Source organism: Microcaecilia unicolor, chromosome 3 (assembly GCF_901765095.1).
Source record: "Microcaecilia unicolor chromosome 3, aMicUni1.1, whole genome shotgun sequence".
NCBI lineage: Eukaryota > Metazoa > Chordata > Amphibia > Gymnophiona > Siphonopidae > Microcaecilia > Microcaecilia unicolor.
Window position 1 is genome coordinate 250,505,445 of NC_044033.1, and position 14,973 is coordinate 250,520,417.

Consider the following 14,973-nt stretch of genomic DNA (forward strand, 5'->3'; position numbering starts at 1 on the left):
ATAGGCCACAGCCGTGGCATTGTCCGACAGGACCCGTACTGGCTTCAACGCCAGTACCGGGATGAACTCCAAAAGCGCCAACCGAATGGCTCAGTTCCAGGAGGTTGATAGACCACTTTGCCTCTGCAGGAGACCAGAGCCCCTGCGCTGTCCTTCCCAAGCAGTGGGCTCCCCAGCCCGACAAAGAGGTGTCCGTCGTGACGACAATCCACTCCGGGGTCACCAGAGGCATTCCTGCAGACAACTTGTCTGTCTGCATCCACCAGCTCAGCGCCTTGCGCACTGCTGGGTCCAAGGGAAGGCGCACAGCATAATCCTCCAACATCGGAGTCCAGCGCTGCAGCAGAGTGTTGTAGTGGTCTCAAATGAGCCCTGGCCCAGGGCACTACTTCCATCGTGGCCGTCATAGAGCCCAACAGCTGCACATAGTCCCAAGCCCGAAGAGGAGAGGCTACTAGGAACTGGTCCACCTGAGCCTGAAGCTTGACAATCCGATTGTCTGGCAGGAACACTCTGCCCACTTGGGTGTCGAATCGAACTCCCAGATACTCCAGGGACTGAGTCGGGCGCAGCTGGCTCTTCTCCCAGTTGATGATCCACCCCAGGGAGCTCAAAAGAGCAACCACCCGGTCCACAGCTTTGCCGCACTCTGCATAAGAGGGGGCTCGGATCAACCAGTCGTCCAGATAAGGATGGACTTGTACTCCTTCCTTTCGCAGGAAGGCCGCGATGACCACCATTACTTTGGAGAAGGTCCGCGGAGCAGTAGCCAACCCAAACGGGAGGGCTCTGAACTGGAAGTGTCGGCCCAGGACTGCAAAACACAGAAAGCGTTGATGAGGAGGCCAGATGGGAATATGCAGGTACGCTTCCTTGATGTCCAAGGAAGCCAAGAACTCTCCTGCCTTCACTGCCGCTATAACAGAGCGGAGAGTCTCCATGCGAAAGTGCCGCACTTTCAAGGCCCGATTGACCCCTTTGAGGTCGAGGATAGGCCGGACAGAACCTCCTTTCTTTGGTACCACAAAGTAAATGGAGTAACGTCCCTTGCCAAGCTGATTTTCTAGCACCGGAACGACCGCACCCAGGCGGATCAGGTTGTCCAAGGTCTGCTGCACTGCCACAGCTTTGACCGGAGACTTGCAGGGAGAGAGTACAAACCCGTCTCTTAAGGGTCGGCAGAACTCCAACATGTAGCCGTCTCTGATGACTTCCAGCACCCAAGCGTCTGAAGTTACTTTGGTCCACTTGCCCAGAAACGAGGACAGGCGTCCTCCAATCTGCACTGGGCCATGGACCAGGACCCCGTCATTGGGTACGAGACCCTGGGGGAGGACCGGAGGGCGTACCTCCGGGACGGCGGTCTCTGCGAAAGGAATGCTGCTTGGGGGAGAAGTTCCTTTTGAAGGAAGAGGGGGCAGAGGAGCCCGACTTGCCCGGGCGGTACCGACGGGCTTCTTGAAACCGTCCTCTGGAGATACCGGGGCGAGCACTGGCCCGAGCCCTGACCTCTGGTAACCTCTTGCCCTTAGACGTGCCGAGATCGGTCACGATTTTATCCAGCTCGACCCCAAAGAGCAGCTTGCCTTTAAAAGGCAACTTAGCCAGGCGGGACTTAGAGGCGTGGTCCGCAGACCAATGTTTCAGCCAAAGCCAGCGCCGCGCAGAGACTGTCTGAGCCATGCCTTTAGCCGAGGCTCTCAAGACATCATACAGTAAGTCTGCTAAATAAGCCAAGCCCGATTCCAGGGCTGGCCAGTCAGCCCTCAAGGAAGGATCCGAGGGGGAAGCCCGCTGCACCATCGTCAGGCACGCCCTGGCCACACAGGAGCCGCAAACTGAGGCCTGCAAACTTAAGGCAGCCGCCTCGAAGGACGACCTTAAAGCCGCTTCCAATCTTCTGTCTTGGGCGTCCTTTAGGGCCGTGCCACCTTCCACCGGCAACGCCATCTTCTTAGTCACCGCAGTGATTAAAGAATCCACGGTAGGCCAAAGAAAGGCCTCACGTTCACTTTCAGGCAAAGGATAGAGGCGGGACATAGCCCTAGCCACTTTGAGGCTCGCTTCCGGGACATCCCATTGAGCCGAAATTAAGGTGTGCATGGCATCATGCACGTGGAAGGTTCTAGGCGGGCGCTTCGTCCCCAGCATAATGGCAGAGCCAACAGGGGCTGAGGGAGAGACGTCCTCTGGCGAGGAAATCTTCAAAATGCTCATGGCCTGCAGTAAGAGGTTGGGCAAATCCTCTGAGCGAAAAATCCGCGCTGCAGAGGGGTCATCCGCTCCATCCGAGCGGGCATCCGTCTCCTCCAAGGAATCCCCAAAGGACCGTTGGGAGAACTCAGATACGCTGCCCTCATCTACATCAGAGGAAACAGCGTCCTCTAAGGCCTGGGAATCCACCCGAGGGCGTTTACTCCCGGGGGCCTCAACCCCGTTATCGGACAAGGGAGAAGGGGCAGCGTTTTGCATAAGGAAAGCCTGATGCAACAGCAAAATAAACTCGGGGGAGAAACCCCCCAGACTGTGTATTTCAGCAGCCTGGGCCACAGCCCTAGACGCACCCTCAACCGGCGCTCGCAAGAGCGGGGGAGCAACATGCTGCGCATCCAAGATGGCGTCCGTCGCGACACTCCGCGAAGGAGCCGCGCGGGAAGAACGGCGCTTAACTTTAGCCGCTTTTTTGCCGTCGCCCAAATCAAGGGCGGCCATGGCATGAACGTCTCCCAGATCAAGGGCGGCTCAAGAAGAAGCCGTCCGAGCAGAGTGGCCGGCCAAGATGGCGGAGGCGAGCAGCGGGGGATGGGCGTTTATGGCGGGAAAAACCGCCGCGCCGGAGGAAGACCCGGGACACTGACCGGCCTCCAAACTGACACCCAACAAGGGCGAATCAGACTTTAAAACCCCCGCATCCCCGCTAGAAGCGCACACGCGGTCCGGGGAGCGATTCTTCGCGCCCTCGCCCTCCGACGCCATAGGCCACGTGGAGATCAATCGGGGAACCCCCTGCCCGCTATAAAAAGGTAAAAATTACCTGCTTCTCGCTCCGAGCTGTAACGACCTGGTGTCCCAGTGAGTAGCTGCAATAAACGTTTAAATAAACGTTGAAATAAACGCCCTTAAGGACGTCCAAATTTTTTTTTTTTTTTTTTTTTTTTAAACGGAGCCAGCGGGAGGGGGGAGAAAAGGAGGGACCTGGCGCCACCAGGTTTGCACTTGCTCAAGAAGAGCCCTCAACCCCAGGCACTCAACAAAACCTAAAAATTAGGCTTGGAGGCCTAGCCAGAGCTGCTGCTGTGTGTGACCACCACCTGCTGAGATAGAGAACATACTGAGGAGTTTCCGGCAGCACATGACCACATATAGGGAGGCAAAAGGATTGCTCTCTATCTCCACCTGCTGGTAGATGGACACAACCCACCAGTCTATGGATTGATCAGCATGATGATATGGAAAACACTGTTTCAGGGACATCTATTCTCTACGCACTTTGTTTCACATTTCAAATCCCTACCCAGAATAAGTACAAACACCACAGCACACAAGGGATAGAGGACAGCAGCAAACCTTAAATTAAAAAGGTGCAGAAGAGGCAGGCAAAGGAAAGGAGTGAGAACGACAGAAGGTGAGGGGCTGTGGTTCAGAGATTATCCAGTGTCCAAATCACAAAGAGAAATTGGGATAAAAAGTGATTGCTCAGTCTTGGAGGGGTGAGTGTGGGGGGAAGAGGAGAAAAAAAACACACCAAACTGCTCACCCTTGAGTAACAGTAATACAGGATATACTCACCCACCCACACAACAACAACTGGGTTAACTAATTTGCACCCAACATAAGGAAACACCCTCAATTTAGAAAAAGGAGTTACCTGGCAAACAAAACTAGATTCAGTGTGCTTAAAAAGGTAATGCCCATCTGACCAACGTTACTCTTAGAAAGATTTTCTAAATGACAGTCAGATTAAATTATCCAAAAAGTAATTGAAAACATTCCTCTCACTGAGGTAATGGGCATATCGGGGGTCATCTGGCTCTGTTCCAGTCCTGCTCACCCCCGCACCTCCCCCACCATACTCGGGGCAAGTTGTCAGTAAAAAGCAAGAAAGACAGATTAGCAGAGTTGACAGTCTGTTCCAGCCTCTCTCTATGACCAGAAACAAGAGATCGGAAGAGAGAAGGCCAGGAGGCAGACGTCACTAGGTTTGGGCAATTTTCTTCTTTCACAGCGCTACCTTGTCGTGCTCCTCTTTGCTCAAGTTAAGGGCAAGCTGAAGTTGCAATTCCTCTTCAGACACGGCGGGGGGCTGGAGGGGTAAGAAAAAGTAAAATAAAAAAGCACAAAGACACACCAGCGATGGAGATGGAATGAGGCATTGCCCGTATTCCATGGGCCAGACCTTCACAGCATTCATCTTTGGGGGAGGGGACGGCACTACCAATGTTTTCAAATGAGCCAAGCTTTCTACAAGAGCCCCAGGGAGGTGCTCTCAATGCAGAAGGGCCTTGGAAAAGAGAAATTAGTTCTTGCCTGCTAATCTTCTTTCCTTTAGTCTCAACAGATTAAGTCCAGAATTTTCAGTTTTGTGCCCATAAGCCATCTGCTAGCTGACAGACACAACCCACAAGTGCTGGACTGGTCTGGTGCTGGACTGGTTTGGTGAGGACGCAAAGGAAGGAGAAATTAAGTCTTACCTGCTAATTTTCTTTCCTCTGGTCCCATCAGACAGTCCAGAACCTGTGGATTGTCTGTGGATCAGCAGATGGTCTATGAGCACAAAAACCACATGTTCAGAACTGGATGCTAAGGAAGTTATAACTTTGTGTAGGCACACAATCTTGTGAAGCCTTTCAGAAGATATCCTATTCCCCCCACTCCGGGCAGAAGCAGATGGTTGACAACAGTTCTGCTAAGAGCAAAACATTGCCAAACAGCTAACCATGAACCAACCACACACTTGGGGCACCCTAGTTCTCATAAGGCTTTCCAGAACATGGTGGTCCCCAACCCCCCTCCAGGGAAGGAGAGTGACAACAGCCTCAGATTCTAATCGTTCAATGCTTCCCAATTTACAAAACAGATTGTTTTCTGCTCATCTCAATTTGCATGTGATCTTTCAAAATTTCATAAGACATTCCTGATCTAGCAGCTGTACATGGGCATTCTCATATGAAAAGGACAAGTTTAGCTAGAGTCTGGAGTTTGTTATACCTTCCTTCCCACCCCAACCCCAAGTACTGGAGCTGTGAAGGATCTTGGCCCCAAGAACAAAACACAAGAATGCTCAACATAAAACAGCACCAAAACAATGGGAAAATAAAAAGGCTTAAAACCCAAAAAGGAGAAAACCATGAAGATATCCTAAACCCAGCAGGGTCGCAGCATAGCGAGAAGCAGAGATCTGCACTGCAGCTTCCGTTATACAGGAGGGAGGCTCCGCTCCAACTCAAAACTATTTGGGGAAGGAAGTGGCAGCACAAGAGGCACATCAGAGCCAGGGAAAGACATTCAAGAAAACCCAGTTTGTAAGTCTGAAGCACTCACCACAGCTTCCCACTGTGGTGGTGAGATGGAGGAATATAGGCAGGGCCCTTTGGGGGTAATGGGTTCCTGTAATAATGATGTGACCGCCCCCCCCCCCTCCTCCTGTCAACTGTTCTATGTCATTTCTCATTTGGTGGTGTGTGTGCGGGGGTAAACAATCTGGAATGTTATGGACTGGATCGGGGATCATGGACAGCAATGGTAAAGGAAAAGGGAGGAGAAGCAGACAGAAATGGCTGCTTACCTTGCAAGGATACAGGTCTGAGCGGGAGTATATCGACCTGCGTTTAAAAGGTTTTAACACCTTTGCAGGAGGATGCAGAGTATGAGTAATGGCTATGCTATCCGCTTTAGAGGATCACATGATTCCATTTTACCCAACGGGAAGCACCATCACAGTTCTAAAGGTGATTCCAGAAATTTAAATCTCAAGGACAATATATGAGAAGTAAATCCGGAACCTGGAACCCAAGGATCTCTCCTAGAGTAATTTGCCTTTATTATGAGCTACAGGACAAGATGTAGAAAACCCAGCCCAAGACAACCCCCCCCCCCCCCCCCAAAAAAAAAAAAAAATCTTCCTAGACACAGTGAAGGAGTTTCTCAGCCATTCACAGAAGTCTTACCTATGCCTCTAAACCTCATCATCTCATGATAAGGAGTTTAATCAACACTACTGAAAAAATGTCCTATCCAGCCGCCTAAGTTATTTACTCTAACCAAGTGACTAGCGGCCTGCGGGAATTCTGGTACCAGCAGCCACAGCCAGTGTCATGGGAGAGATGAGGTTTATTTTTTGGAGGGTAGGGGGTGGGGATCTTCCTGTAGAGCAATAATGCTCCCTTATGGTCACAGAATGGCCTTCTGGGGGGGGGGGGGGGGGGGGGAGAGAGAGACGTGGGGGATCTTGCTGTACAGTAATAATACCCCCTTGTGGTCACAGAATGACCTGCGGCTCTCATTTCTATCTACTACTGGACAAAACCACGTTGTGCATTAAAAGTTTAGGGAGCAGCTGGCAGAGGCTGCTGATAGCACACTTGTAGCTGCTAAAAAAAGCAGCGATAGATGGGTCCACTCACCCTCCCAGTCCAGTACTCACCTGCTCGGCTTCTTCTTTACTCATTGCCAACGCCAGCTGTAGCTGCAGCTCTTCCTCCCCTGTGCTCTGCGGCCAGGCCTGCTCTGCATCTGGCCCGGGGTTTGCTGTTGATGATGCAGATGAGGCTTTGTTTGGGGGGAAAGATGCAAGAAAATGAAAAGTTTAGAGATAGCCAGTTCTTTGACAGTGTATTAGATGAGTAACCAAAGCCTAAAGGTGGGTTGAAAGGACGGAGGGGGGAGAACTCCAGGTTACTGTCCAACTCTACCTATTCTCCCTTCTTGTTACACTGTAGACCCCCTCCTTCCCCTAGATCTCAATTTAATCTCACAAACCCTTCTCCAACTGCTCAGGACCACCTGCCCCCACCCCAGGCTTTCTAGAAAACGTTTTTATTTGTGATTTACTATCTACTGCATAAGTCTAACTGGCAGGGCTACTCGATTTACAGTAACACAAATTAGAAATGAACATGAAAGGCACTCATACCATGACAATTCCCACAAACGGAAGACAAAGAAAGCAGCAAAAAGGACAGGAACTGGTGTCTCGCATATCAGCTAGGCCTGCTGAAAAAGCCATGTTTTTCAACTCCGATTTAAACCATTTAAGGAAACGTTCCCTATGAAGAGTCAGTGGTAGGGAATTCCATAGGTAAGGAGCCATAAAATAAATAAGTAAATAAACAAAACTAAACCACACAGTGTCTCGTAGACTCACACTGAGCAAATCTAGGTCCAGGGAGTAAAAGATGGCACTCGTTAAGTGACCTAAATGTATGAGAAGGGATATATGGAAGTTAGAAAATTTAAGGCTTTATAGGAGAGAAGAAGAATTTAACACGAAACTCAAATAGGGGGCCAATGTTTCTTCAGCAGAGAAGCAATATGCTCCGCTTTGCACACATAATACAAATGGCAGTATTTTGTAAAGTTTGTAATCTCTTCCAAGTGGACTTGGGAGATGCCAGAGAAAACAATTTTGCAATAGTCAAGTTGAGAACTAAAAAGGGAAAGGTGGTGGTAATGGAAGGAATCATGATCAAAACAGCTTCCCACAGAGTTGTCTGTAAATAAAAAAAACGGTTTTGCAGAGAGAGGCTGTGGCAGAAAAGGTGGTAGTCGAGGGAATATTGAAAGGAGTCGACAGGGGTTACAGTAATACCAAGAATGGGAAGGTCAAAAATTGGTCGGGAGGGTCAGCTTGTAAGCCAGCAGGCAACAGTCTTCTCACAATTGAGGACAAGGTGGTGAGTGCGCAACCAATGTGCTACGCTGACATATCAGGATTGTCTGGATCAATATAATGAATCAATAGAATATCGTCCGCATAGAAACAAAAAACAATAGCAACTACTATTCAACAATTCTCTAACAGACTCAAGAAGAGATTAAATACAACCAGAGATAAAACAGATCCATGGAGTACCCCGAACAAAGAGGCTTAGAACCCAAAGTAGTTGTGGACATAACTCTAAAGTGCAATCAAGTAACATAGTAAATGATGGCAGATAAAGACCTGAACGGTCCATCCAGTCTGCCCAACAAGATAAACTCATTTTACATGGTATGTGATAATTTATACCCCAGTTTGATTTGTCTTTGCCTTTCTCAGGGCACAGACCGTAGAAGTCTGCCCAGCACTCTTCTTGTACTCAGTTCCGATGTTAACGTCGAAGCCCCTTAAAATTTATACTCCTGCCCATCCTTATCTATTCAGTCACGATCAGGGCATAAACCATAGAAGTCTGCCCAGCACCAGTTTTGCTTCCCAATTACCGGCATCACAACCCAATGTCTGCTAAGAAAATGGGACTCGATATACCCCCTGTGGTTTTTGCAACTACATTCAAAGCGGTTTACATAGTATATACAGGTTCTTATTTGTAATTGGGGCAATGGAGGGTTAAGTGACTTGCCCAGAGTCATGAGAAGCTGCAGTGGGAATCAAACCCAGTTCCCCAGGATCAAAATCTGCTGCACTAACCCCTAGGCTACTGAAGAACAGTGCTGAACAGACCATGCGAGGAAAGGCAGGAAATAGACAACAAATGCTCAACGAGATCGAAAGCGGCTGATAGATGTAACGACACCGCAAGGGCAATATAGCCTTGATCAAGCTTAGAAAGTATCATCGCCGAGGCAGGCGCTAGAATAGTCTTGGTGCTACATCCTGGCCTAAAACCAGATTAACAAGGATGGAAGGCTAATGTTTTGTCAGCAAAAAGGCCGAGAAAAACAAACAATCTTAGTTCCATTTTTGCTCTCAGGTTTCATCTTTGATATACTGCCCAATCTGGAGACTTTCTAGGCAGTTTACAATGTCTGTTATCACAATAATGAAAGAAACTCCATTCATAAACAGTAAAGGGAAAGGACAGGTAAGGTAATAACACCATGCAGGCATCAGAAGTGACCCATCCACTCCCATCATAGCGTGCCAAAAAAGCCAGGGAGGGGAGGGAAAAAATAATAAAAAAGACATTACATTAAACATCAAAGGCATCTTGACACAAAAAGAACTTCAGTTTCTTCTTAAATACCTTTAAGAAACGCTCTCCATAAAGGGAAAATGGTACAGTATTCCAAAGGATGGGTCTGGTGACAATAAATATCCTGTTTTCTGAATTTAATGTCTTTGTGCTGCCAAATTTGATTTGGAGGAAACCCACCCTCAAGCACCTACCCCACGATCCTTGCACGGAACTTTACAAAATTCAAAGCCATGACCCCATCCTAAACTTCCATTTTATTCTTTTTGTAATGAAGTACTAGGATGGGACAGGACTGAGATCAAACATGTATCACAAAAAAATTAAATAAATCGTACATCAAAGATGTCTCCAAATAGGGCACAGAAAGAATTATAAGTTAACAATGCTAAAGATCCGAGGCTCGTTTTCTTAAACATATTGAAGTGTTGGAGATACTGCAGACCCAGAGCTTCCAGGATCCAGATTGGTGCTTTTCAGTCTTTGTGGCTGCAGCCCTGTGATTGCAGCCAAATAAAATTACAGAATAATGATGTTGCTAAGGAGAGCCCATCCAGGTCACGAACCCCAAATGTGAATTTATTCTAAATGGAGTCATAAATCTGAACTAGGCAGATCTTTTCAGTGCAGAAGACTGGAACAGGCTGATCTGATGACTTGAAGTCTGCCCGATACTTGTAATGAAGGGGACAGGTGGGCAGCTGATTAAAAAAAATCATTTTGAGAGTTTAAGAGCAGGCCTTCTCTAGGCAGACTGTCAACCTGTTTGGCTTTGCCACAGGGGCACTGTAGAGACAGTTATGGCTATCTGATCAATCACAGGCACTTTAGAAAGAGGTCCTCCCCTCCTTATACAACCCAGACCAAACCTAGGCACAAGCTCACCCCTAAAAACAAACTGATAAGGGCAGACAGTGCTACATACACCCCTGCTACGGGCATAAGAGTGGGCATCCCGGGCTGGAAGGGACCTTCTTTCTCTCTGATGTGGTTTGGCAATATTTATGACTCATACGGAAAATGGCTCTACTTTTCACTCCACTCACCCCTTCCCTTTTATCTTTGCCCTCTCAGAGAGGGTACAAAGGTTGACCGGAGGTTCTGATAGTAGCAAAAGGTGGGAGGAGATGACACAGGCAGGGACATCTTTGACAAACAGGGTAAGGTATGTGAGGGCACATAACAGAGGACAAAAAGGACTGTTCCTTCTGTCCTCCGTTGATATGTTGAAACCCTCCGCTCAGTGTGCAGCGGCGGCTATCTAATTAGAACAAATAGGACAAATAAGAGATAAGGGATACTAGGACTAGGGGGCATGCAATGAAGCTACTAAGTAGTAAATTTAAAACAAATCTGGAAAAATATATCTTCACTCAACGTGTAATTAAACTCTGGAATTCATTGAGAGAGAATGTGGTAAAAGCAGTTAGCTTGGCAAGGTTTAAAAAAAGGTTTGGATAACTTCATAAGCCATTATTAAAACAACTTGGGGAAAATCCACTTATTTCTAGGATAAGCAGCATAAAATGTATTGTACTCTTTTGGGATCTTGCCAGGTACTTGTGACCTGGATTGGCCACTGTTGGAAACAGGATGCTGGGCTTGCTGGACCTTCGGTCTGTCCCAGTATGACAATGCTTATGTTCTTCAGTATGAAAAGAAGCCCAATACGAGAGATGTATGTGATACCCTGGTCCCTTCCCTTTGTAGGCCTAATAATGGGACACAGCCATCTGTCTGAGGAAGGGATCAGCTTAACATGATTAAGCTTACATTTTCATGGGAACGCACTGGAGCTCACCATGGCTGAGAAAATAAAACAGGAATGTTCTGACCTCTATAAAGGAATTTTTCACATAATGCAATTCTGATCTTCCTGCTAAGCAATCTGAAAGGCTCCTCATACTACAGAATAAAGCCATCTCAACTTCTACTGAAAATGACAAAAAACAAGGGAGATCATCTCCCTACATAAGCTGGGGGCTCCAACGGTACCTCTAGTGGCAGAACTCATTGTAGCTAAATCAAACATACAAGTTTTAATTTGCTCTTACAGATTCCACCACTTCCTCGGGTAACTTGTTCCAGCCCTAGCCAGGAAATTCTTCCCCAACACCTAACCTGAACTTAAGCTCTGATTTTATTTATGGGACCCCTCCCCAGTAGATCTGATAAGTAACAGTTCCCTTACATGTTGAGGTTTGTGCCAGTTTCTCCTTGGTCTTCAGCGCATGCGCTCGCTCCTCCCTCAGCCTCTCGTCATCCTTCAGCAATGCCACTAGCTGCTTGGCCTTCTCGCGTACGTTGACACCCTGATCCTTGCCGTCACGGTCCACGTACTGGAAGTCCTTCAACGTCTGAATAGCGTAGATGTTCTCCTTACACTGCTGTGCCACGCGTTCGGAGCCGGTCTTGATCAGGTATTCCATCAGGGTCATGGCCTACGAACAGTAAAAAGGAGGGTGGTGAGGAAGGGGTTAAAAGGCACAATACTAAAAGAAAATGTGCAGCTGATTGGGACTTCTGATGGCCCCGTATCAGGATCCTAGACATCGGGACCAACCTGAGTGGGAGGCTGTGAATGCCCGCTAGCTGCCTACTGGAGACACCTTTGCTGCTTGAAGATGAGACCTTTTGAGTTTGCGGTGCCTGGGTATAGAAGACAGAGGTCTAATGGGCTGTAGAATATTCTTCCATCATGGCAGTATTGTAACCGCCACTAAGTTTTTGATATGTGTAAGAGCATGCAAGGTTACTAATGCCAGTCCATGCTGTCACTGTGGCTCTGATCTCATCACTGGCTGCTGTGAAAGCCATAATGACGGTCCTATTTACAGTTTGCAGGAGCTTCTGAATATATATGAAGTTACAGGATCTTTACGCTCCTCCCAAAAAGATTATCAGCAAGTGGAATGAAATTACAATCTACATGTAAGTGAAACGTTTCAGATGTATGGCTGACTGTGGGGTAGTCTTCCTCTGAATCTAAGGCATTATTCCACAGGCAGAGGGTCCGCCATAGGATTCAAGGTATAAACAGTGACATTTAAAAGTATGGTATTATGACAGGACGTTTCTGAATTAGAAGTAAAATTCAGGTAGGTATAATGGATGGATTAAGAAATTAGATGAAAGAAATTACATCTTACCTGATCATTTTATTTTCTTTAGTCTAGCCAGACCAGTCCAGAACAAGTGGTCGACCAACACAACACACTTGTTCTGGGCTGGTCCAGCCGGACGCTAAGGAAGAGGTCTGTTCTTTTTCATATTATATATACACTGTGTCCAGAAAAAAGTGAGCCTCCTAAACATTTTGCAATAACCAACGCAAGCCTGTGCCGAATAAAAATTTTACGTGCACAAAGTGACATCTCTTTCAAACGATGTGTGTCTTCATAGAAATCCACCTCAACGTTACCGAGAAATCAAATTTTAAAACAACAATACCCCAAAATTAGAGATTCCAACACAGTTAATGTCAACCTGAACAGTCTGAATGTTTAAATCTGATCTTTAAGTGCCGTATCCTTTTAAACTGAGTATTTTAATCAAAACTCGATCTTCTTTTGACAACATTTTGTTTATCAACACACAATGACAACAAGGATGATGTCAGCAAGTAAGTCATGCTGGAAACAGATTTGTGTCAGCAGTTTGTAAAACTTTTAAGAGCTCTTAAATGGAATTTGGGATGACTACGTAATTTGGCATGGATGACGCAAACAGATGTCATTGTCACGTAACATTTTAAATTAATTCGATGCAGGTTTGTGGTTGTTATTGCAAAATGTTTGGAGGGGGCAGCAATTTTTTTCTGGACACTGTGCATATTTCTCTCTAATTTTGTCTCGAGCTTATATGGTGAGGCAGGATATCAAATATCAAGTAGCATGCCCAGAAGTGCCTAGAGGGGTAGATACCGGGCTCTAAGGACTGAACCCAATTCTTGGAGTATGGCAGCAACCAGTGCTGTCAGAAGACATATGGGTCCCTGGTAACTCCAAACCTTCAATGTCTCTTGAGAGCCAACAGCCCTGAAACAAAGAAGTTAAATTCAAAGGGTCCCCATTTCCTTCCCCCAACCCCTGCAGTGCTCTTGTATATTTTATTTTCATTACAGGATTTACTCTTTCAAATAATTTCCTTTTAGAACTGAGGCACTTGACATCTTTGTCTTCCGGAAGCAACTAAATGCCTATTTGTTTCAGAAAATTTTCTTCTGAGATTAAGATTGAGGGTTTTCTGTGATTTTATGCTATTATGGTACATTTATTGATGATGTATGCTTTTATATTGTTTTAACTGTAATCCACTTTTTTTTAAATAACTCACCTTGTAGACGTGACGCCAGTTCTTCCCATGGTCATTCAACCTCTTCCAAATCATACTCATGATTTCCGAGAAGGCCACCACATTGTAGGTCAGGTCAGCGATCTCCGACATCAGCGAGCTGGAAGGGCCCCATGGGTCATTGGAAGTGGCTTCTCGCACCTTGATCTCTGCCTCCGAGTAGTTATGCACAATGTTTTTCATCTGCCGCCGCAATGAGGAGGTTGACATGGTGGCAGCAAGGTCTCCCACAGAAGTGGGGAATTAAAAAAAAAAAAAAAAAAAAAGACCGAGGACTGACGACCAGTTACCTGATCCGAGATTCTCTGCAGCAAGCAGATAGGGGGCAGGGGCTCCTTTAAAGATCAAAACCACATACGTTTCTCATGACCTGCAAATTAATCCTCGAGTTTCCTCATGAGTGTTCTTTTCCGTGAAAGGTACTTATCACATCCTTATCTGGATGTCTACAAACTGGCCGGGTGCCAGCATGGCAGCGAGAAGGCAGGGGCACTACAGCCACATCTGAAACCGAAAAGAAAAGTGAAAAAATATATACAACTTTCCATGTCTACATTTGATTATGGCCCCTCCAAACCCAAGGGTGAGGATTCAAGTGTACACAGGATTCCCTCCCTGCCCCCTACACACTCAAGTGTTTTTAAGTCCCTGAAGTCCAGTGTTTCAAAACTCCAGACCTGAATTTTCTCCTGTATCAGGCAATAAGGGGTGGACACTAGCTACTATTACAATACACACACAAATTTTGAAATCAAATTTTACATAGCACCTACAAACTGGCGGAAAACTGGAAAATAAGTTACCAGAACCTGGACAATGATGCTAGCAAGCTGATAAAACCCTCACTCCCTCATGGTAGACTGCAAACGCTTCTGCCAGATGCTCATGATCTGCCTCAAACCCCCCTCTGGTGAGATGGAGAAACCTGCAACGTGTGGACACTTCAAAATCCAACTGCACCCTGTGTCAATAAACCAGAATCAGTGAAAATCGATGCAGTGAGCACTACGTTTAATTATTAAATGCCAGCTCAGGAGTGAGCTCTCCCAGTCCAGTACCTCTGGGGCAGGAGGGCCGATTTCCTTCCTCCATTAAAAAAAAAAAAAAACAGGGAGCCAATGCTCAAAGTCGAACGCTAAAGCCCATAACACAACAGCACAGAAAAATAGCTAAGTAATGCTCAAAAGAAATCTTATGCAGCTAATTGGCACTAAAAAATGGAGGACCAAGCCTGGCACATGCACACAAGAAGGTTTGTGGTAAGTGTGGTTCTTGTGCACATGTACAGATAAAACAGGAAGTGCTAGTACAAACTGGCACGGTTTTTCTGCGCTTTTAAACACTAGCCTGGTTTTTAAAAGGCTCATATTTCAATGCGGAAAACCAGTGCTTACAGTTGCCCGGGCTTTCTTCCTCTTGCAAAAAGGAGACCAAACCTGCAGATTAGTGAGAGAAACTGACAACAAATCTTCTCCTGAACACCATG

The 14,973-nt window shown here is 46.7% G+C and overlaps 1 protein-coding gene across 7 annotated transcripts in view; it reads right to left on the reverse strand.

The window, feature by feature from the left end:
• Positions 1-14,973, reverse strand: part of EPN1 (epsin 1) — a 59,224-nt gene that overhangs the window by 22,083 nt on the left and 22,168 nt on the right. For 4 of the 7 annotated variants that reach the window (XM_030197702.1, XM_030197696.1, XM_030197697.1 and 1 more), the window contains exons 2-5: positions 13,470-13,991; positions 11,326-11,575; positions 6,644-6,768; positions 4,232-4,303 (exon numbers count right to left, since the gene is read on the reverse strand). In XM_030197702.1, coding sequence (XP_030053562.1) covers positions 4,232-4,303; positions 6,644-6,768; positions 11,326-11,575; positions 13,470-13,697 — 675 coding nt within the window. In that variant the 5' untranslated portion in view covers positions 13,698-13,991. Of the gene's footprint in view, positions 1-4,231; positions 4,304-6,643; positions 6,769-11,325; positions 11,576-13,469; positions 13,992-14,296; positions 14,317-14,973 lie in introns of those variants that run through there. The other 3 variants (XM_030197703.1, XM_030197701.1, XM_030197700.1) reach the window with 2 other exon arrangements.